The following is a 21,929-nucleotide window of genomic DNA, read 5'->3' as shown; positions in this document are numbered from 1 at the left end:
GAGCGTGAGCCTCCCTCATCAAACGTCAGGGCTTCGGAACCGTCCTCGCCCCAAAGCCTCGCCGGGCCTTGGAACTGGAACGGTGGGCCGGCCGGATGGGCTGGCTAGTCGGAGGGCGGCGGAGGGCGAGCCCAGGTGACTGGCTCCAGACGGACAGACAGACGGACGGACGGACGGGAGGGACCAGAGGCGCACCTGCCGGGGCACCTCGCCACCGCCGACGCCCCTCTCTGCGGTGACACGATCCTCGTGCCACACGCAGGCAAGAGTGGGGAACGCGAGACCGGGCTCAGGTGTGACCGGGCTCAGGTGTGACCTCTCTTTGCAAAGGCAAAAAGACGGGCCACCCTTGACGATCCTCCCCCGTGTACTTGTCCGAACGAGGACGCACGGCGTGAAGATACTCCAGCGGCGTCACTGCACTGAGCTGGAGGAGGCGTCCGAGAACCCCTGCGGGGCACGCGCACCCCGCACCCCGAAGTCCCTGTGGTTTGCCAGGAAGTGCACACTGCTCGGCCCGTGGGGACCGCGCTCTGCCGGGGAGCGGGGGCCCCGGGGGGGAGGGGGGGGAGGGAGACGCCAGCGGTACCTCTCTGTAGTCGACGCCCCCGTCCCGCAGGTGCAGAAGCTCCAGGGCTCTGTGGCCTGAGAACACACACACAGATGCGCCGAGTCCGGCCGTCAGCTGAAACAGAGCCTCCCAGACACCGTTTTAGAAGGACACGAGCCGTTTACAGCTGTAAGTGTCACGGAAGCGGGCGGGGAACGTCAGCTTGTGCGCACCTGCCGTCTCCCCCGGCCACAGTGAGTGGCCACGGACTCACACAGTTGTACAACACGGACATGTTAACACGCACGCCAAACAACGTCACACGTCAGGCTCACGTGATGACCTGCGGTGGCTGACGTGAACCAGCTCTCTGGCCCCGCCCCCTCCCTCCATGCCTCCTTCCCTCGGATGTTCGCATGGAGAGGAAACGGGCCCGGCCATCAGGACTAGACCAGCCCCTCTGGGGTCCGTTCCCTCACCTGTGAAACGAGGGGCTGGGCGCGGGGCCCTCCAAAGCCGCAGGGTCCTGCGCCCCCGCAGCGCTGGCCTGCCCGGGCCGGCGCCAGGGTCTACGTCCCCCTGACGGACTTGAGTTTTGCTCGTGTTCTGGGTCTGCTTAGCACCTCCCGGAGGTGGCGCAGCTACAGAACGTTGCTGTTTTTGTCCACAAGACTCAGGTCCGTCTGAAGTTAATGTGGGATCCACACACCGGATCACCCGACCAGTGACGCCCGCTCTCATTTACGGAGACACACGACTGACCCACGCCACGTGAGAACCGCATCCCGGCGTCCCCGTCACCCACACCCAGGCACCTCTGCCCGAGTCCCCGAGCCCATGGGCACCGGCCACGTGTGCCCAGCTGTCCCCTACGCCCACTGCTGTCACCCCAGGCATCTCGGATGCCTGGGACCACACAGACGCCCTCATTTCCTTGCCCTCCCCGAGGCCGGCCACCCGGCCCAGGGGACCTGCTCCTGTAGCTGCACACGGCCCTCTCCATGTACTAGGAAACATGAGATTCCTCACCGCCCCTGTCCACCCCTCACGGCCCCTCATCCACCCCTCCCAGCCCCCTTCCCCTCCATGGCTCTGCTGCACATGCCTCTGGTGACCCGGCTGGTCACCCTGCCCCACCCCTCCCACCCGCGGGAGCCCCAGGACCCTCCCTCCAGCTTCCTGCCCCTCCGCTGAGCCCGCCCCGCCCCAACCGTCTGCAGTCCTGGCTGCCTCCTCTCTGCTCCCGGTGGCCAGCACCACGCTCGGACGGACTTCCCAGCCTCTCCAACGGATGCGGTGCCCCGAAGGCCATGGCCGGTCGCTGGCACTCACCGATCTCTATGTGTGTGGAAATGCCGCAGGGCGAGCCACCAGGGCAGAGCGCACCCAGCGCGATGAGCAGGCCGGGCCAGAACCTGCAAGCAGACGGGGCGTCCTCACTCACCGCTCCGTGGTGCTGGGACGGCCAGCAGGTGGGCGGCCGCACGCAGCACGGGACCCGGCCCGGGACCCTCCAGCTGCCCTGCGGGCGCATCATCAACAGAAAGCCCGGCCTCGCCGCTGAGCCACACCGCCTGCTGGTGCAGTCAGCTGTTTGCCATCTCACTCCAAGGGAGCAGCCAACGGGCTGCACCTGGGGGAGGGGAGGGGCGGACCCCAACGCTAACTGCCTCCAGGTGGGGCACGGCCGCCCAGGCCCAGGCTCCCTCTGGTCCCTAACGCAGAGTCGTGTGGGACCGCAAAGCTGCCCGTGAGGATTCTCTGCACTCGGAAACGCCGGTGTCACTGTCTGCCATGGCAGTCACTGGACTGGCCACCTCACCTTCCGAGGGCAGACGGCCCGTGCATCCTGTCCCCGCTGCCCGCCCTGGCTCTGCAGCTGCCCGGTCGGTGCTGCGCCTGCTGCCCGGGCCTCTGTTCTGACGAGCACCTGGAGCGGCTGCTCGGTCCGTGTGTGGCAACAGATACCGACACTGGCTGGTTGCACAAGAGCGGCCACTCCTGCTCTCTGCGCCGCCTGTCCCCGCAGCTGCCCCCGAGCCGGTGGCAGGGCCAGATTCCTGCAGCCCGAGCCCAGATGCCCGTCCCACTGGGGGCGGGGCTCAGGGCACAGGCAGGGCCGAGAGACAGGGGCTCAGAGCATCCCGGGCTCGGCGTGCACCCGTCGAGAACCAGCCCGTGCACGCAGCATCTGGCCTGTGGGAGAGGCAGGGGAAGTCTTCAAGGGCCCATGGCGAACTAGAGGCTCGGGCGAGCTGCACAACAGAAGCAGGAAGGGGGCGCTTCAGAGGGGAGGAGAGGGTCCCGGGCCCCAGGCGAGCCAAGTGGGAGAGCAGACTGGTGGCGGGGGGACAGATCTGAGACCCTTAGGTGTCTGCCAAGTTTTCCCTGTAACCTTAACTCCGCTACTGGCAAGGCCCGCACGGGACCCACAGCTCTGCCCAAGCTGGGGCGTCGGGCCCAGCCGCGTCGAGGCCGGGAGCCAGAAGCCGGTTGTTTTGTCCAGCTAGCAGGTCGTTTTACGGACTCAGGCCAACTTTCTTTGAATGGAAAAACTCACACAGAAATTTAGATTTCCAGCTCTTTAAGAACAAACAAACAAGAATTGGCCTTGTGAGCTGACCCCCTGTGTGAAACGACAGTCAGCTGCAGCGACCCCTCGTCCGTGCAGGGAGGGGGGCTCCACACGACCCCTCCAGCCCAGGGCAGGCCCGGTGCCAGTGCCGGCTCCCCGCCGCTCCAAGGGCACGCCTCTGCCGATTGGACTCGGACAGACGACCACTGGTTGGCGGCCTACCTCAGCCCAACCCGTGGCTTGACCTGGGCCAGCTGGCGCGGCCTTGACCAATGTCCTGATTGCTGGTGGCAACTGCCCAAGGGCACCCAGCACGGCGACACGATTCAGCATTTGGATCCAGGTCACTCTGTCGCCAAAGACTGTCACATAACAGGGGCGCCCTGCTCCCGCCGCTGGGGAGAACACCCACAACACAACCCCCCCGAAGGCACACCGGGGCCACCTCCACAGCTCTGGGCCGGTGCCCACATTCTCCAAGAGCAGAGCTGCGGGGTCCAAGGAGCGCGATTCGCCCTTGACAGCTGGGCTCACACTGCGCATCCTCGGGCCCAGCGCACATCGCACGTCGCAGGCGCCGCGGAGATGCGGCTTCCAAGGCGGATGGGACAGTGAGCGGCTCTCCCGCAGCGGGACGACCGGGTGGGGGCTGTTCGGGAACAGCCAGACACGCGAGCACTCCAGGAGGAAAGTGACACGGCCCCTACGCATGCCTGCCCCAACCCTAGCCTTCCCAGCGCCCGCGGGGACCCGAGCAGGATGCGCTGGGGCAAAGTCCAGCCCCGCGCGGCCTAGCGGAGCACGGGAGAGGGCGCTGCTCGGCGCCGCCACCTGCCGCCGCGGCCCCGCGCGCTCCCGACCTTCGCTTCTCCCGGCGCGCACGCGCTTGCCTGCTTCCTGTCGCCGGGGCCATGGCGACCTGCTTGCGGCTGCAGCGCTGTGGGGCCCCGCGCCTCCGACCCGCGCTCCCCGGCCACGGCCTCCGCCCCCGCGCCGGATGCTGGGCACCCCGGCCGGCCGAGCTCCGTGCCTACGCCCCAGGCCTGGGCGCCCTCCCTGAGGCGCTTGCTGCGCACCGACAGCTTCGTGGGCGGCCGCTGGCTCCCGGCCGCCGCCACCTTCCCGGTGCTCGACCCCGCCAGCGGCGCCGAGCTGGGCCGGGTAGCCGACTGCGGGGCGCCCGAGGCCCGCGCCGCAGTGCGCGCCGCCTACGACGCTTTCTGCAGCTGGAGGGGCTTCTCGGCCAAGGTGAGTGAGCCCCGCGAGCGTGGCCGCCCGGGTGAAACCGGTCCGTCCGGGGTTGGCGTGGTGCACCACCAGGCGCCACATAAACAAGAAACGAGACTCTGGACAAATAAGTTTGGGGCCCGGGCCTCGCACCAAGCACTGTGCCAGGCGCTGGGGACACGGCCCGGGACGGGAGGCTGAACACGTCAGCGCGCGTGCAGGGAGGGTCAGCGGCTCCTAGGGACACCCGCGGTGGTCCCAGGGCGCGGGGAGGCCACGCAGGACGCTGCACCGGGGCTCCGGGAAGGTGGGATGAGCGCCCGGGGCTACAGCCATGCCAGGGGGAATGGGTGGGCTTCAGAGAGCTTTGTGGGAGTGAGGGGGGTGTCCGGGGCCACTCCGCAGGTTTCCATGGGAACCGGGAAATGCTGCTGTGGACCGACCTGGAGACACTGGGGAACTGGGGGCCGGGTGCGCGATGGGGGGAGGAGAGGAGGAGGAAAACCAGGCTTTCTTCCTTGTCCACTTACCGCCTGGCACCTGGAGCCAGCCCGTGGAAGCACCTCCTGCCTGCCCCTCAGCGTCCGGCAAGGAGGCTGGGGTGCGGGGAGTCTGCACTCACCCACCCATGGGTGCGCCCTGAGGGGCCGTGTGCCGTGCACTGCTGCGGTGGGCTGCCTGCAAGCGGGTGCTGCCCTTGTGGTGCCCCATCCGGGCGGAGGGGCAGAGGGGCTCTCGCCTGCACAGTCACGTACCTGATATCTGAGCAGGGAGGCGGCAAGCAGTGGGTGCCCGGTGGGCTGATCGGCTCGGGCAGAGGGAAGGGCAGGCTGGCTCCGTGGCCGCCAGGGGGGCCCCAGACGGGCAGCTCACCCAGCAGACACGCTTCTCAGGTCTGGGGGTGCCCGTCCGAGCTCCAGGCATGGGCAGGCTGGGCTCCCCGAGGCTCTCCCCTCGGCCTGGCCGTCTCCTCCTGCGTCCCGTGTCGGGGCCCCGTGTCGTCTTAAGACACCTGCTCTCTCCATTTCCTCTCTGCGTGTGCACGTGCCGCCTGGTCCTGAGTCCCAGCTCCTGCGCCACCTCTGCCACCAAGCCTGCCTCCCCCCTGCCTCCCCTCAGAGCCCCCAGCCCTGTCTCCAGGCCTTGCCCTCCCCCATGCCTCTGCTCCGCCTCCCATCAGCCCAGGTCGCGCCTCATGCCTCTGGAGGAGCTCAGGGACCAAGGCAGCTGACTCTGACCGACCTCACCAGCTAGTGCCACGTCTGCTGCCACAGACTTGGTGACCTACTGTGACACCAGGGCACAAGCTGGTTGTCCCACAGCTCTGGGGGGAGGCTCAGGGGGTCCCCTTGCCTTTTCCAGTGACGAGACGCCATGCCCGGTCCTGGGCTGAAGCCCCGCAGTGCTCCCGCCTCTCTCACAGTCACCCAGGGGTGACACTGGGCCCACCTGGACAGCTGAGGGTTGTCTCCTCGGGCACAACCCTTAACTTAGCCCACCTGTGAAGTCCCTTCTCCCTGTGAAGTAACCTACTCCCAGGTTCAGGGGCTGAGCGTGGGCATGGGGTGGTGGTGAGCACGGGGGGCAGGCGAGCACGGGGGCAGGTGATCACGCGATGCAGGTGAGCACGGGATGCAGGTGAGCACGGGGGGTAGGCGAGCACGAGATGCAGGTGAGCACGGGGGGCAGGTGAGCACGGGGGCAGGTGAGCATGGGATGCAGGTAAGCACGGGGGGTAGGTGAGCATGGGGGGGCAGGCGAGCATGGGGGGGTAGGCGAGCACGAGATGCAGGTGAGCACGGGGGGCAGGCGAACACGGGATGCAGGTGAGCACGGGATGCAGGTGAGCACGGGGGGGCAGGTGAGCACGGGATGCAGGTGAGCACGGGGGGGCAGGTGAGCACGGGAGCGGGCGAGCATGGGATGCAGGTGAGCACGGGGGGCAGGTGAGCATGGGATGCAGGTGAGCACGGGATGCAGGTGAGCACGGGGGGGCAGGTGAGCACGGGATGCAGGTGAGCATGGGGGGCAGGTGAGCACGGGATGCAGGTGAGCACGGGGGCAGGCGAGCACGGGATGCAGGTGAGCACGGGGGGCAGGCGAGCACGGGATGCAGGTGAGCACGGGGGGCAGGTGAGCACGGGGGGCAGGTGAGCATGGGGGGCAGGTGAGCACAGGAGGCGGGAAGTCACTGGGCCTGCCACAGCGGAGCCTGGCACCTGTGATGTTCGGTCCTCCAGGGCCTGGAGAGGGGGACGCTGCACAGGGTGGTGGGTGAGGAGACAGGCTGAGGGGCTCCTGGTTCACCGTCCTCACGTCAGTCCTGCTGGGGGACACTGTTTGAAGAGACCTCGAGGCCTCTTCTCCGGGGTCCAGAGATGTAGAAGCCTTCACCTCACCAGCACACAGACGGTCCCACGGCCTGTCGTCCAGAATGAGGAGGGGACAGGCCTCTGCTCACCTGTGCAGGGAGGGCGGGGTCACAGCCTCACACCTGCCGCCCCGGCGGGCGGCGGAGAGGAGCCCAGCGAGGGCTCTCTGCCCCAGCGACACCGCCCTGTCCCGGTGCCGGTGGCCGGGCTCCGAGGCACCTGTGTCTCCAGAGGACTCTGTGGCGTGGGTGGCCTGGGCGTGCTGGGACCCCTTTTTCCTTTTTTAGTGGTTTTATATGAATGAATTTTACTTTTTAAAAGATTTTATTTATTTTTAGAGAAGGGAAGGAGAAGAGGAAGAGAGTCATCAATGTGTGGTTGCCTCTCACGCCCCCTACTAGGGACCTGGTATGCAACCCAGGCGTGTGCCCTGACTGGGAATCGAACCAGTGACCCTCTGGTTCGCAGGCCGTCCTCAGTCCACTGAGCCACACCAGCCGGGGCTGGAAGCATTTTTTAATTGTGGCAAATGTACATGACAAAATTGACCACTTTAGCCACTTGTAAGCAGACAACTCGGCAGCAGTGGGCACACCTGCAGTATTGTGCCGGGCTCTCTTCCCAAGTGTGCGAACCGCTCCTCACGCCGCACACGCCCGAGCCGGGGACGAAGCCGCCCTGCGGGGGAGGTGTCGGAACGAGGAACCGGACGTGGGGACGTTGTGCTGGCACCGAGAAGCCAGCCACAGAGGACAGAGGCCGCACGAGGCCCCTTGCCTGGAGTCCCTGGAGGAGTCACAGTCCCGGGACAGAAAGGGCTGGGGGTGAGCAGTGCTCAGGGGGGGCGGCGTCCCAGCTCTGGGAGACGGGAGGTGCTGGAGGCCGATGGCAGGGTGGTGGCCCAGCAGTGCTGACTGCGCTGGAGCCCCCTGAATGCGCCCCTAAAAGCGGTTCAGAGGGTACGTCTTGTGTGTATTCATTCTGCGATCGAAAAGAACAGTGAAAGTTAGAGTTACTCATATCTGCCCTAAACAAGGACAGTCGTGTCCACAAACGCCCTCCCTGACCACCTGCAACCGCTCCGGGGGCGCTCCTGAGGCCGGACCTGTCCCTGCTTCTCCAGGGAAGGTCGGAGCCGCTGCCGGACGAGCCCGGCTGAGACTTCAGGAGCTGGCGGTCACGTGAGTGTCTCCCGTGCGCCTGGGGCTCCACTAGCTCCGCCCTCCCTGTCTCTCCTTGCAGGAGAGGAGCTCAGTGCTTCGGAAGTGGTACGACTTAATGATACAAAACAAGGACGACCTTGCCAGGATCATCACAGCTGAAAGCGTGAGTCCGGGGCCCTGGCGCTGCCCTCAGAGGCTGCCGGGGAGTGTCAGACTGCGGCTCGGGGACCCGCTGACCTCCGTGCAGCTTTGTGGCTAAAAAACGTGAATTCCTTGGCCAGGGATTAGCTGTCGATGAATTGTGCCAGCGCACACTTCGCTAAAACAAAACCTGTCCGTCCTGATTTGCTCTGTGCGTGTGCGGGAGGTGGGTCCCGAGGGGAGGTGGGTGGCCGTGGCGCTCTCCCCTTCCCCTTCTGCTCCACGCGGCCGTCCTGGCTGCTCTCCCTGCTGCTTTGCGCATTTAAAGACGGACTGTGGTTTCGCTGTAGCCGTGACCGATTCACCCTGGTCACCCCGGGCGATGAGGAGAGGACAGCCGGCAGGCGCGGCTCTGCCCCCTGCGGTGCGCGTCCCGAGAGTGCCGGGCGCCGGCTGTGCTCCGAGCTCCTCCCTCCGGTTCTGCGCGTTTCCGGCCGGCTGTGCTCCGAGCTCCTCCCTCCGGTTCTGCACGTTTCTGGACACCCCTGGGTGTCTGCGTGGGAGCCTCTCCCACTCCGCTCGCTCGCTCCCAGCAGCCTCTGCTCCTGGGCGGCGGTGACGGCGCCCGCTCTGCCCCATCCAGGGGAAGCCGCTGAAGGAGGCGCAGGGGGAGGTCCTGTACTCGGCGCACTTCCTGGAGTGGTTCTCGGAGGAAGCCCGCCGCGTGTACGGGGACGTCATCAGCACCCCCGCCAAGGAGAAGCGGGCCCTGGTGCTCAAGCAGCCGCTGGGCGTGGCCGCCGTCATCACGCCGGTAGGTGGCTGGCGGGGCAGGCGGGGCCTCGGGGAGAGGCCGCTGGCCCTGGTTGCGGTGTCCGTTTGCCCTGCGGGATGCGGAGGTGCGTCCCCTGCTGCGCCGTGACCGGGAGGCCTGGGGGTTGGGGGTGTCACGCTCCCGAGTGCCCGCGAGTGGGTCCTCCCCAGGGCTCTTCCCGCTGGGCATGCGGGCTCCTGCTTGGCGCTGCCGAGCACGTCTGAGAAGGGCTTCTGCTGTTTGTCCGTTTTCAAGGAAGACTTCAGCCAGGACACATGTGCTGTGTGTCACGGTTCTGAGAAAGTCCCATGCATGACGTAGGTCCGTGTGTGCCAGGCCTGCAGCGGCCGGGCGCCCGCCCACCTTCCCCTCGGCCACGCCCCTCAGACCCACCCCCGCCAGGCCCTGCGTGAGCTTCCACCCGGGGCCACCCACCGCCCCCCGGGCCCCGAGCTTCCCCGCCCAGCACAGCGGCGCAGGCAGCCCCCCGCCGCCCAGACCGCCCGGGTTCCACTCCGAGCTCACTGCTTCCGAGCCGTGTGGCCGTGGGCGAGTCCCGTCACTGCTCTGCCTCAGTTTCCCCAAGCCCGCAAGCGAGGATCACAATACCAACCTCACGGGTTGCGTAGGGCCTTACTTAGCTCTGATTCAACAGCGCCTGCCCCAGAGTGAGCGCGCGTCTGTCACGGTAAGACGAACACACGGCAGCAGAGGTGTGCGCACGTCTGCAGGTGTCTCCACGGAGACGGGGAGGAACGCGTCACCGGCCCCTTTCAGTCACCTCTGCTGCTGCTTTGTGCCAAAGGGTCGGGAGACCACGGCCCCCAGGCCACACCCCCCTGCTGCCCGTGTTTGCCAATAACGCTTCACGGGCGCACGGCCACGCGCAAACTTCCACATCACAACCATGGAGTCGAGCGTTTGGGTTGGCACCGGTGCGTCCCACAAAGCCGGAAATATTGATAAGTGTGCCGACGCCTGGTGTAGATAAGCGTCCTGTTTTAAATTCCGAAACCGCCCCCCGTCTGCCGGAGCCTGTCCCCAGCCCCACAGGCTGACAGTGTGGGCGCTCGGGGCTCACCTGGGAGGAGGCGGGAGCCGCCCCGCCTGGCCCCCGTGCGTGGGCCGGCCGGCCCCGGCGTGCTCACCGCCCCCCCCCCCCCCCGCCCCCTCTGTCCGCAGTGGAACTTCCCCAGCGCCATGATCACCCGCAAGGTGGGGGCCGCCCTGGCAGCCGGCTGCACCGTCGTGGTGAAACCCGCCGAGGACACGCCCTTCTCAGCCCTGGCCCTGGCCGAGGTGAGCCCCACCCCCACCCCCGCCCCACGCACACGGGGACGTTGGCCCGGGAGAGAGGAGCCGTGGGGAGCCCCCACCTCGCCCGCATCGCCCGCATCGCGGGCTGGATGGTGCTGTTCTGACTCGTCAGCCGCTGTGCTCGGTCAGGGGCTGCCCTCCTAGACACATGGTGGGGGGGCTTCCTGACGCCTGGGGGTGGCCCGTGCTTTAAACTGCCCTGAAGTGATATCCGTCAGTCCTTACCACTCGGGCGGTCCTCGTGAGGTGACCACGCCGGGCACTTGTCACGTTTGGGGCCTCTCCCTTCTCCGGGCCGGTCTGCGGTCAGGTCTCACTGTTGTTCCCCCGTCACTCGGAGGAAACCCAAACCTCCCATGGTGGCCCTCAGGCCCGAGCAGGTGCCACCTGCCCAGCCTCGCCCCCCGCTGCCCTTCCCGGCCACTGCAGAGCCCTTTCCGCGTCTGCTCCGGCCGCCTCGGGCCTCGCCGGGCTCTGCCCGGCTCCCCGTCGCCGGAAGGGCTTCCCCACACGTGAAAACCGGGACCTGACTGCCGCGGCTGTGACCCCACGTCCCAGACCCGGCTCCCCCCTTGCTGTGCACCCCGGGGCCTGGCCGACCCCTCGGGAAGGGCGCACGGGACAGCAGCCCGGTGCCGCGGTGCCGACCGCAGACCCAGCCCGTGGTGTTCGCGCATCCGCGCTGCGCACGGAAACCCCGTTCCCGTTTTCTCCACTCGGTGGCGGTCAGTGTGCGCGCTGCTTCCCCGTGTCGGCAGGCGTCGCTCTTGCGTCTGTGCGTCAGCGGGTCCCGTGCGTCAGCGGGGTCCCCCTGCTTGCGTCCCCCAGGGGGTTCCCCGCGTATCTGCACAGCCGGGCCACGTGCCGAGCGTGCGCCTCTGCGCCGCCCCTCAGCTCCGCCCCCTGGGCGTGCGGCACGCTCGCCCAGCCCGGGGCGCACCCGGAAGGCGTCCAGGGCGCGTCCCCCACACCCGGCATGCCCCCGTCTCCAGGGACTCTGCTGTCCGTGTGTCTGTCCGTGTGCCGGGTTGTCCCCGTCGCGTCCCCTGCGACTTCCCCACCTCCCCCCAGTCTTCCAAGTTCTCTGGTCGCTTCTGTGCTCCGCCGGTGCCGTGACCTGCCGTGCCGACATGGGCTCCCGTTCCCTCGTGCGCACTCTCCGTTTCTGGGGAGGAGCTCTGCTCGTCCCCGGGGCCCCGCACCTCGTTTCTGAATCTGCCCTCATTCCGATTCGCAGTGTCCTTGCGGTCCTGGCACAGGTTCCTTATGGCCTCTTACCGCGGGGGGGGGGGGGGGGGCGCAGTTTTGGGCGGTGTGTGGGCTTGTCTTGCTTCTGCTTTGGTGGCCCGTGGGGACGCTTTCCTGCTCTTTATCCTTTTTTCTCTTAATGATCGTGTCCGGGATTCGACGTCCATGTTCTTCTGAGCGCGCAGCCTATTGCCCCGGGAAGCCCGTTTTCCCAGCCTCCTCGGGAGGCCTGGGCGGAGCGCGTCTCGCCCGACTCCCCGCGGCGCAGGGTCCCTCCCGCCCTCCTGCTGCTGCCCGGCAGCTCCCAGGCAGGCCCGCCCCGGCTCCCTGAGCACCTGCGGGCTGGCGGGGCCCTGTTATCAGACCTGTTGACAGCCTGCTCGGCCGTCGGTGGCATGTCCCCACCCACGTGTAATTTGCAGTTTGTGGAGACTCCGTGTCGCCAGTGTGCTGTGGCATGTCCGCCCACCGACAGCGCGGTCAGGTGGCGACGCCTGGGGCCGCCCGCCTGGACCGGCAGTGGGCTCCCAGGGCACCCGCCTCCTCTGGAGCCGGTGTCGTGGCCGGACCGGCCCCGGGGTTCTCACTGTCGTTGCAAGACGCCCTGAGCGGTGACCGTCAGGTCCGGGAACCTCAAAGACGAGGCCCGTGGCTCACAGGTGCCCGAGGCCACACCGCCAGGTTTGGCGGACTCGCTCTACGTTGGTGGGTTTAAAGCGTCACGGCAGGAAGGCGACACGAGGGGCCCCGCGGCCGGCTCCCCTGTCAACCAGGGCGGAGACCAGGAAGGGGAGCTCCGGGGCGGGGGTGGGGGCGGCCCGGTCTGGTCCCGGCCTGGCAGGTGCTTATCTGAGAGGCCTGAGGGGGGTCCGGCCGGCGGCACGGGCGCCAGAGTCACACTGAAAACAGCCCTCAGGTGCCTCCCCGCCCTCCGTCCGGCAGGCGTGGTCTCGGGGGTGTGGGGCGGCTCCCCCACCGCTCCCCCTGTCTTTGCGAGGGGGTCAGAGGGACCGAGAGACGGGGCTGCTCCCTCGGCTTCCCAGGGTCCCGGTCAGCTCTCTGCGGGGCGCCCCCTGCTGGCGGGACTCCGAGTTCACGGAGCTCAGGCCACACCTGGTCCCGAGAACGCGGTTGGTCGTGTTCCGGGCGGGCAGTCGGCGGGCTCCTCCCCGAGAGGCCCGCCCCTCACCCCCCCCGGGCCCCCCCCCCCCCCCCCGGGGCCACCCGCACACAGCGGGGCTCAGTGACTGCTCTCGCCCTGATGTCCCCTTGATGCCACAAGCGAACCAGAACCTGATTCCTGAACTCGCCTCCGATTTTTCTTAGGACACAAGGCCAAGGTTGCCTTTTTTCCTTCTAACAGAGCGTTGCACGGAAACGTACACCCTAAGAAATTCTACCTGAGTGCCGTGCAGCGACCCGGCGATACCGCCTTGGCACTAGCAAGAACCTCATTCCAGGCCCCCGTGCTCTGCCCCCGCCCCCGAGGTCGGCCCGTGTCCCCTCCCTTCCCCCTCCCTTCCCGGATTAACGCAGCGGTCTGCTTCCCTCTCCCATCTCCCCCTCCTCTGCCGCTGCTGCGTGCCCGCCGCTTCCGGCCACAGCTCGCCCTCCGGGCCGGCGTCCCTCCGGGGGTCTACAACGTCGTGCCCTGCTCCCGGCAGAAGGCCAAGGTCGTGGGGGAGGCGCTTTGCACTGACCCGCTCGTGTCCAAGATTTCCTTCACTGGCTCCACAGCCACCGGAAAGGTACGTGACTCAGGAAGACAGGCCATTCCGGCATTTTCTCCGTCGAGCGTCTAATGGAGGGAGCGCTCTGCCCTTGGCCACCCCCAGGGAGGGGCCCACGGAGCGAGACGGCCCCGTCAGACACGGCGGGGCCTGGTCGCCGCCGGAGAGAGGCTGGGTGCGGGCGGTCTTCACGTGGGCGGGCGCAGGTTCCCAGCTGACAGAAACCTCCCGGGGGGCCGGGCGGCGGGGGTTCCCTTAGCGGGTGTGCGGGGGGGGGGGGGGGGGTGTCTGGGAGCCTGGAACGCAGGGTTCCTTCACGAGCTGGAGTTGACGGTTCCAGAAACCCAGGGGAGGCGTTGGAATGGGCACCTCAGCACTGAACGAAAACTGTGTAGTGTAAGGGTACCTACAGAAGCAAAAAGGAGTTTTTAGGTGTTTGGAAGAGCGAAAAGGCGAGGGGACCTTACACACCTCCTCAGAGGGTCCACACGCCCCTGGGGCCCTTCGGTGTCTGGAGGAAAGAAGGGCCTGGCTGGGAGCGGGCATCCTGAACTTGGCCGTCGGAGGCACAGACGTTCCCAGGGTGCGGGGCGAAGGCCAGCAACTCCCGGCGTCTGCTCGCTTTGCTCAGCACACGGCCACTGTCTGACGGCCCCGGCACAGGGCCGGCCACGTTCCTGCCCAGCCCAACTCGCCTCTTCAACGAGTGACCCGGGGCAGGGCTGCCGACGAGGGGGCGCTGCTGGGAGGCCAAGGCCCCTCCCCCACCCCGCCCCGCCCAGCCGGTCTCTGCGCAGCGTCGGTGGCCGGTGCCCGACCTTGGACACAGTCTGGCCTCCACCACGGCACCCGCTGGCCTGCTCGGGAGCTGCCGGCCCGGCCCGCCCCGCCTGGGGACCACCCTCTGAGGCCAGGGAAGGGACAGCAATGGTGGGTCCGGCACAGAACACCTTACCTCTTCCCGCACGGAGAACGGATCCTCCGACCGGAGGACAAGGGACTCGCAGGCTGACCAGGGACCGGGGACCGGTGGCCCAGCAGAGGGGCGAGCTGGGCAGTCCAGCCCTCCCCCGGGCTTTCGGAGCTGAGGCCCTGAGGTCCGCAGTGGGGACCAGAGCGGACAGCACACCTCACGAGGGAACAGCTGTGCAGGCGGCCGAAGCCAGGCTCAGCGCCCGTCCGGGGCGCCGAAGGGAAGGACATACGGGCGGAGGGAGGACACGGCCAGACGGCTCTGTGCCCGAGGCCGGGCGGAGGCAGAGGACCCACCGCGAGCGAAGGCAGGAGGACCGATGGCCCGGCAGAGCGCGTTCCCTAAGAATCAGAACAGATGCCGACCCCGAGTCCCTGGAGTGGCTCAGCCTCGGGACGTCCCAGCAAGAAGACCGCCGCGGCCTCACTGCTGGGACGCCCCCCCCCCCCCCCCCCGACATCCAGAGAGCTGCGGCCCAGAACCCTCCTTCCAGCCGGGCTGAACTTTGACCAAGAGGGGTCCTATCTCGAACCCCGTGCCCTGGGTGCACACCGCCCAGGGCCATTCCTCGCGTGACCTTGGGCTGTGACTACTGCCCTCTGCTGGGCCTGCGGGGCGCCGTCTCTCCCGTGGCTGTGGCCCCACCCGGCTGTCCTGGGCCACACACACCTGTGACCGGGAACTCAGAGCCAGAGCGCCTCCCAGTGGGCACCGAGCGGCTCCACCTGCCCAAGGTGGGCCCGAAGGGACAGCCACAGCACGACGTGTGGTGCGAGGCCTCGCAGATGCCCTGCACCCCCACCAGGGAGCGCTGAACGAGGGGGGTACTGTGGAGTGGCCACTCAGGGGCCCCGGTGCAGCCGAGGGATGGCGGGTGCTGGGGAGGCGCGTGCCACAGGCGGGAGCGTCCGTACCACGTTGCAGGTGTGATGTGTTGTGACCACGTTAACACGCCCCAGGCACCTGGCTAATGGGGGAGACGAGGCAGGTGATCAAGTGCGGAACCCCGCCCTCCTGGTTTCTCTGAAGACACAGAGGGACCTTATCGGCAGTGAGCTGCAGGCTCCGGAGCTCCGGGCAGCTCCATCTCATCTCGTCGTCATGGTGCTGGAGCTGCCGCGCTGGTCTTTCCCAACAGGCACTGCACTCACGTGGGTGGGTCAAAAATCCGGACGACGCACACCTGCACACTGGGAAGTCTCAGCCCCCGCCCCATCCCTACTCCCTCCCACACAGGACCAAGGAATTCCTTGTGCGTGTTTTAAGTGTTTTATTTGTTTGTTTTTAGAGAGCAGGAGAGAGGAAGGGAGGAAGAGGCAGATCAGTGTGTGGGTGCCTCTCGTGTGCCCTGACCTGGGGACCTGGCCCTCAACCCAGGCCTGTGCCCTGACTGGGAATCGAACCGGCGACCTTTCAGTCCGCAGGCCCGTGCTCAGTCCACTGAGCCACAGCAGCCAGGGCAGGAACTACTATTAGTTTCTGGTTACCTTCCAGGGTGCCTTTGTCACCTACAAGCGAGTGGGGGCCGATACTCTTGCCCCCTCTTTCCCCGTGCGAAGCGGCGTCACCTCTGCCCCCCGGTGCACCGGCGTCCTTCGCTGCCGGTCAGTGTCGGGGACGGCCGCCGGCTGGCCCCTCACGCACGCGCCCCTCTGCTCCGCGAGCAGGTGCTGCTGCACTACGCGGCCGACTCCGTGAAGAGGGTGTCCATGGAGCTGGGCGGCCTCGCCCCCTTCATCGTGTTCGACAGCGCCGACGTGGACCAGGCCGTGGCGGGGGCCATGGCCTCCAAGTTCAGGAACTCCGGGCAGGTGAGTCCGCAGCGCGCTCCAGGGTCCGTGCTTGCGCGTCTGTCCTACGCAGGTCCCACCACCCGGCTCGCCTCGAAGGAACCACCTTGGGGCTCCTCCCACGGCCCCTTCTTGCTCCTCCCACTTCCCCAGCAGGTCCGTGGCAGGCGCCCTCTCTTCGCCGGGGCGATGCAGACGTGGGGGTCCCGGGGGGAGAACAAGGTGCAGTCTCTGCTTGGAGGGACTCCCTGGACGGCAGAGGCCTTTCATCAGATGTCCTTTCCGCCCCCGCTGCCCTCTGAACCCGGGGAGGGTCCGCCCGCCCCATGGGGCTTCTGGGGACTGAGCAGCTGAAGTCGCTGCCTGGACTCACGACAGCCAGGCTCTGAGCCCGCAGCCCAGGGGAGAGGAGGGAGGAGAGAGCTGAGGTGGCGTCAGGAAGGACCGGCCGCCAGGGCTGGGGGCGCCCCGGGTGTCCAGCTGCCACAGTAGGAGAGGTGGCCTGAGCTCCCTCACCTGTACAGGAACCCCGGGAGCGTCAGAGCTGGGGGGCACTTCCGAGTCAGCTGGTCCAACCCAGTGCGTCACGGATAGGGTCGCGAGACTCGAGGAAGACGGACCGGCTGGAGGCCCCACACCCTCGGGTCACGACCCTCTGCTACGGAGCTGGGACCGTGAACGGGGGGTCCTGTCTCCCCCCGCCCCGTTCTATCCCCGAGGTTGCCGGGCGCTGGTTCCTTACAGAGTATTCACACGCACTTTGTCTCAAAGCACCAGCGACAAGCAGTTCTAAGTGCATTCCGGCAACAACGCAAACTCCGAAACGTTACAGTGCGGCCCAAAGGCAACATGTGTAACCTTCCGCTGGACAGTTTGTATCCGTCTCCGGCCCTGGGCACTGGGCTTCCCTGGACCGCGGGTGGCTCTAGAGCCGGGCGTTTCCTCTCGGGAACCCAGCGGCAACCCGTGTGCACAGCTCGGCTTCTCCGCGTGTTGCTCCCGGCCAATCAGAATGCATCGGGCACACGGTCACTGTGCACTTGTTTCCACTAAAAGACGCGTGACTAGGAGGAGACACGAGAAGAGAGTTTACCAGTGGTAACACGGTTCCTGTAATACGGTCGTGTAATCTGAAACGTTAGGTCTAACAGGACACGGGCCAGGGTCCTCCCAGTGACTCAGCTGGCGTGGAGAACGGTCCGGTGTCCGTCTGCAGGGTGTCAGGTCAGCCAGCACGCGGGAGGTCAGGCTCGGGGGTGCACGCGGCCTCGGGCCCCTCCCCCTGGCCCATCACTGCAGCACCACTGCCCCCAGGGTGGTCTTCAGGGTGCGTTTCCCCGTCTGTTCATAAAGGCCTACTCAAGCCACTTGACAGAGGTCAGGTAGCCGCCCTTTCATCTTTACACACACACACGTTTGTCCTCCGCGTGAGCCCCGGAGCTGCGCACCTGCCCCGGGGCTGGCCTCGGGCAGGTGCCCCTGGGCTGGCGGACAGCGGGGGCCCCGGGGGCCCGGGGAGGTGTCCGCACTGGGGGTGAGCAGCAGCCACGGGCGTGCTGGGCCCGCAGCTGCCGACATGCCGCTCACCGAGCCCGCCCTCCTCCGCCCAGACCTGCGTCTGCTCGAACCGCTTCCTGGTGCAGCGGGGCGTCCACGACGCCTTCGTGGCGAAGCTCGCCGAGGCGATGAGCACCCACCTGCGTGTGGGCCACGGGCTCGAGGAGAGGACGACCCAGGGCCCGCTGATCAACGAGAAGGCGGTCGAAAAGGTAGGTTCCCTCGCGTCCGTCCCACTCCCACTCCCACTCCCAGGGCTCCACCTCGACAGCCTCCCCGGCAGAAGACTCTCTGGGCAGGCGCCGGGCACGGCTGTTCGGGAAGGGCACAAAAACCCGAACTCACGCCAACTCGTGTGAGCGCGTGGCGTCCCCTGGTCGCACGCTTCCCAGCTCCGTGGTGACGCCGAGTCCCCGACAGACGTCACCTCAGACCTGCGCCCCCGACAAGGGGCTCTCTGGTGGTGGTGTGGCCAGGCCGTCCCTCGCCGCCCAGGAAGCAGGGTCCTGAAATGCAGCCCTTTAATTCCCCACCCCCGGAAGGGAAGGCCACCCCGAAGGGAAGGCCGGCCGGCTCTGGTTTTGGGAGGGTGTCTTCAGATTGAAGGGTTTTGCCCCTTGTGGAGCGGAATGAGTGAAAAGGAAACCCCAGGCAGAGCTGGTAAACGTCAGGAACCTAAAAGACCCCAGAAGCTCCGGAGGGGAAGCTGCCTGCCCGGAGGTGGGTGGGCGAGGCTCTGCAGGCAGAGCGGGGCCCCATTCTGCAGGGGGCACCGGATCCCAGCGCCGCCACGGCCGACACGGTGGCTCATCAGACACGCAGGCGGGAAGCTCCGACCGGAACCGTGCCCAGCACACCTGTTTCAGAAGGAGGTCCAGTGAGGAGGACGACCTGGGGTCCCGGGCCCCGGGACTCACCCGGGAACACAGCAGATCGGGGCAACAGCTGGCGGCAGGCCTGGGAGGACTACCGTCTCGGGGGGCGTGGCGTGGCAGGGCAGGGAGGGGCGCCCCAGCCCCCCGCTGGCCCCCCTTTGCGAACCTGGCTCCTCCCACCCGAAGGGACGGGGCTGAGGGTTGTCAGCCTGTCTGGGAAGGCGAGCGAGCCAGTTACGGTTTCTGCCGCGGCCCCTCTGAGATTCCGCCCTTTCCGGGGTGTCCTCAGCCAGTGTCCCCACGGGCCCTGCTCCCTCTCGTCTCGCAGGTGGAGAAGCACGTGCGTGACGCCCTCTCCAAAGGCGCCACCGTGGTGACCGGCGGGAAGCGACACCGACTTGGAAGGAACTTCTTTGAGCCCACCCTGCTCAGCCACGTCACCCAGGACATGCTGTGCTCCCACGAGGAGACCTTCGGGCCCCTGGCACCGGTCATCAAGTAAGATCACCCAGCCGCTGGGGAGGCGGGAGGAGCAGGGACGAGAGGGAGCCGAGGCAGGAGCCAAGGTCACCTGCTGGGGGGGGCCGGGGGGCAGGCTGGACGGGCAGCTGTGCCCCGGGCGTCCGCTCACGGCCACCAGAAACCCGCCCCCTCGTTTCCCGCCCGGACCTCAGCACCGAGCGGGGCCCCGCTCCGCTGTGTCTCACTTCCTGCTGAACTCAGCCGTCCGCTCCCTGGCACTCGTCCTGCATCGGCTCTTTCAGGGAGCCCGTTGGAGCGAACTTTCTGTGACCTCACGTGGCCTCTTTACCTCGCATTGAAAGCAGGTCACAGTTTGCCTGGATGCAATTCTGGCTTTAACGCTTCGGAGACGCCAAGCCTTTGCTCACATCCAGGGCTGCCGCTCAGAAAGCTGACTCGGGGCGATGGCTCCTTTGAGGGGGTCGATCTGCTTTCTCTCTCCTGGCGGTCCCCGACGTTCCTCCATCAGTGGTGTGGGAGCACTTTCCTTCTGGGGCGCCCGTGCCTGCCTGTGACCCCTGAAGTGCGTGTCCAGGCCCGGGGAGGTCTGGGTTACTTCCCGACCGTGTCCTGCCGCATCTGTTCTTTCCAGTGCGGAGGAAGCCCCTTGGCTTCCGTCCTCCCTGCTCCGGTCGGTCCTGCGGCTCTTCGCCGGCTCCTGTCCCCTCCCACCCCCCCACCCAGGGGCTGCTCCCTCCAGCCGCCAGCCCCTTAATCTCTCCACACAGCCCTTCTGCTCCCTGCCCCCGCCCCGCACTGCGCTCCAAACAGCGGCAATTGCCTTCTCATCCTTGGTCTCTGCACCCGGCTCTTCCCCTGCTGATCCTTCCCGCTGCACTAGCCTCCCTTCCCTGTGGACAGCCGCCCTTTCCCCGCCTCCGTTCTGTCCCGTTCCCGCCTCCGCCATTCCCGATGGCCGTCTGTCTTCCTGGGCCTTGGAACCTTTCGGTCCTGTCTTCCCTGAGAGCTCGTTTTCAGCCCCTTCCAGGGCGAGCAGCCTGGGCTGGTGACCTCTGTCCGCCTGGGGGTGTGCTCCCTCTGGAGGCCCCGGGAGGGCGGAGGGTGGGCGCTCAGGGCAGGAGCCTCTAGTGTTTACACCCAGTCTCCGCACTGTGCCCTCTACCAGGCGCCCTCTCCTAGGGGAGGGTGTGCGGTTCCCCATGCGGCAGCCGGTCGGGGAGAGGGGGGTGTGCTGGCCCCAGGGTCCCTGCTGCTCTCCCGCCCCCGGTGACAACACAGCACTGGCCCGAGGGCCCGGGTCTGCAGGTGGACTCACCTGAAACCCCCAGATGTGAGGGGAGGGCAGGCTCCGTGGACCCTGGCCCTCATGCCCCCCCCCCCCACGAGGGCACCACTTCCCGGCCGCCAGAGGGTCCTGCCTGTTTGGCGCTCGTGGCTGGGGAGGTTTCTGGGCCGTGATCCCCCTCCCCTGCGGCACCTGGAGGCCAGAGCCGGCGCTGGGCTGCCTGTGCCGTGTGCCGTCCACCCAGGGCCGACGCTAGGGTTGCCGCTGCAGTCACTGTCATGATAGTGTGTGACCCCAGGAGGTGGCAAGCTCAGCGGTTTTTCTTTTTAAGAATTTATTTTTAAAAATACAGGAAAGGAGGAAGAGAAACATCAAGGTATGGTTGCCTCTCACACGCTCCCTACTGGGGACCTGGCCCACAACCCAGGCACGCGTCCTGACTGGGAATCGAACCGGCGGACCTTTGGTTTGCAGGCCTGCACTCAGTCCACTGAGCTATGCCAGCCAGGGCTCGGCAGCTCTTTATTACTGTGTTTTGTTCAACGTGTGGACGTGCCGCAGGGCCCCGCACGGCGGCCCGCGGCCGCGCGCTCTCCTCGGGGAGGTGAGCCGGGCGGGTGAGCACGTGGGCCTGGACTCCAGCCCCACGGCCGGCGGTGCCGTCTTCCCCCGCGCGGCTCTGGGGTCCCTGCAGAGCCCCAGTCACGTCTCGCCATCGCCGGGCACGGAGACCAGGGGCGAAGCCAGCGGTGTTCCCTGCGCCCTCACAGTCGGCTGACGGTCTGTGCTGGCTCCGGCAGGTTCGACACGGAGGAGGAGGCCGTGGCGATTGCCAACGCGACCGATGTCGGGTTAGCAGGTAGGCGTCCGTCCCGGCCCAGCGCCCGTCGGGTCACCTGGCGTCTGCCCGCGAGACACCACCCGGGGCTTGGAGGGCGCCCCGCTGGGGCACAGGGCGGGTCTGTGCGGCCCCTGGGACGCACCCTGGAGGCCCGGGGAGAGACGGCGGAGCAGAGGGGGAGGGGCAGAGCAGGCTGCTCCGGGTGGGAGGGAAAGGCACGCAGCCCCTTGGGACAGGTGAGGGTGGAGGGAGCCACGCCCACAGACTCTGACTGTGCGGAGGCCGGAGGAGGGAGATCGGGGCGCAAGCGACCCGGGGAGTTAAGGAGTGAGAGGGCGAGTGTGGGGGAGACGGCAGGTCGCTGGGGTGAGGAGAGGCGACGCTGGAAGCTCGCTGAGAGCACGCGGCGTCCGGGTGCGCCCGAGGAACCTCGCTCCCAACCGACGAGGAGTCACCGGAAGGTCTGGGCGCAGGTTCCCCGTGGACAGTCGAACGGAGCCGAGCAGGGCGGACCGGGCAGTGGGTCGCAGGCGCTGGGGGAGGGGTGGCCACTGTCCCTCGGGAGACATGAGTGCAGCAGAGGCGACAGAGCAGGAAGACGGTGTCCGAGGTCTGACGGGAAGACGGGGACAGGCCGACTTGGGGCCCCAGTGGGGTTGGGGGGAGCCCCGCAGTCCCGGGCCTGCGTGATCGGGCCGACGGGGGTGACCCGACGCCGTCAGGGGCTGTTCCACACGCTGGCTGCGCCCTCTCTCCCGGCACAGGTTATTTTTACTCCCGGGACCCGGCCCAGATCTGGCGGGTGGCGGAGCGGCTGGAGGTCGGCATGGTGGGCGTCAACGAGGGGCTCATCTCCTCCGTGGAGTGCCCGTTCGGCGGCGTCAAGCAGTCGGGCCTGGGCCGGGAGGGCTCCAAGTACGGCATCGATGAGTACCTGGAGGTCAAGTACGTGTGCTTCGGGGGCTTGTAGGTCCTCCTCGTCTCCGGA

The 21,929-nt window shown here is 67.5% G+C and overlaps 2 protein-coding genes across 2 annotated transcripts in view; one reads left to right on the top strand and one right to left on the bottom strand.

Moving 5' to 3' along the window:
- GPLD1 (glycosylphosphatidylinositol specific phospholipase D1) overlaps nucleotides 1–4,038 on the bottom strand; it is a 26,547-nt gene extending 22,509 nt beyond the window's left edge. The window contains exons 1-4 of the mRNA XM_036015218.1: nucleotides 3,986–4,038; nucleotides 3,597–3,774; nucleotides 1,883–2,072; nucleotides 590–645 (exon numbers count right to left, since the gene is read on the bottom strand). Coding sequence (XP_035871111.1) covers nucleotides 590–645; nucleotides 1,883–2,072; nucleotides 3,597–3,774; nucleotides 3,986–4,038 — 477 coding nt within the window. The remainder of the gene's footprint in view (nucleotides 1–589; nucleotides 646–1,882; nucleotides 2,073–3,596; nucleotides 3,775–3,985) is intronic.
- On the top strand, nucleotides 3,790–21,929 carry ALDH5A1 (aldehyde dehydrogenase 5 family member A1). The gene is given in 11 exon segments (XM_028503397.2): nucleotides 3,790–4,189; nucleotides 4,191–4,373; nucleotides 7,967–8,050; nucleotides 8,672–8,842; nucleotides 10,025–10,141; nucleotides 13,012–13,155; nucleotides 15,778–15,921; nucleotides 17,511–17,669; nucleotides 18,661–18,830; nucleotides 20,901–20,959; nucleotides 21,706–21,929. Coding segments are annotated over 11 exon segments (1,590 nt in total). The 5' UTR covers nucleotides 3,790–4,036; the 3' UTR covers nucleotides 21,912–21,929.

The sequence above is a fragment of the Phyllostomus discolor genome, chromosome 14 (genome assembly GCF_004126475.2).
Source record: "Phyllostomus discolor isolate MPI-MPIP mPhyDis1 chromosome 14, mPhyDis1.pri.v3, whole genome shotgun sequence".
In the NCBI taxonomy this organism is placed as follows: Eukaryota; Metazoa; Chordata; class Mammalia; order Chiroptera; family Phyllostomidae; genus Phyllostomus; species Phyllostomus discolor.
This window is presented reverse-complemented; position numbering and strand designations above follow the sequence as displayed.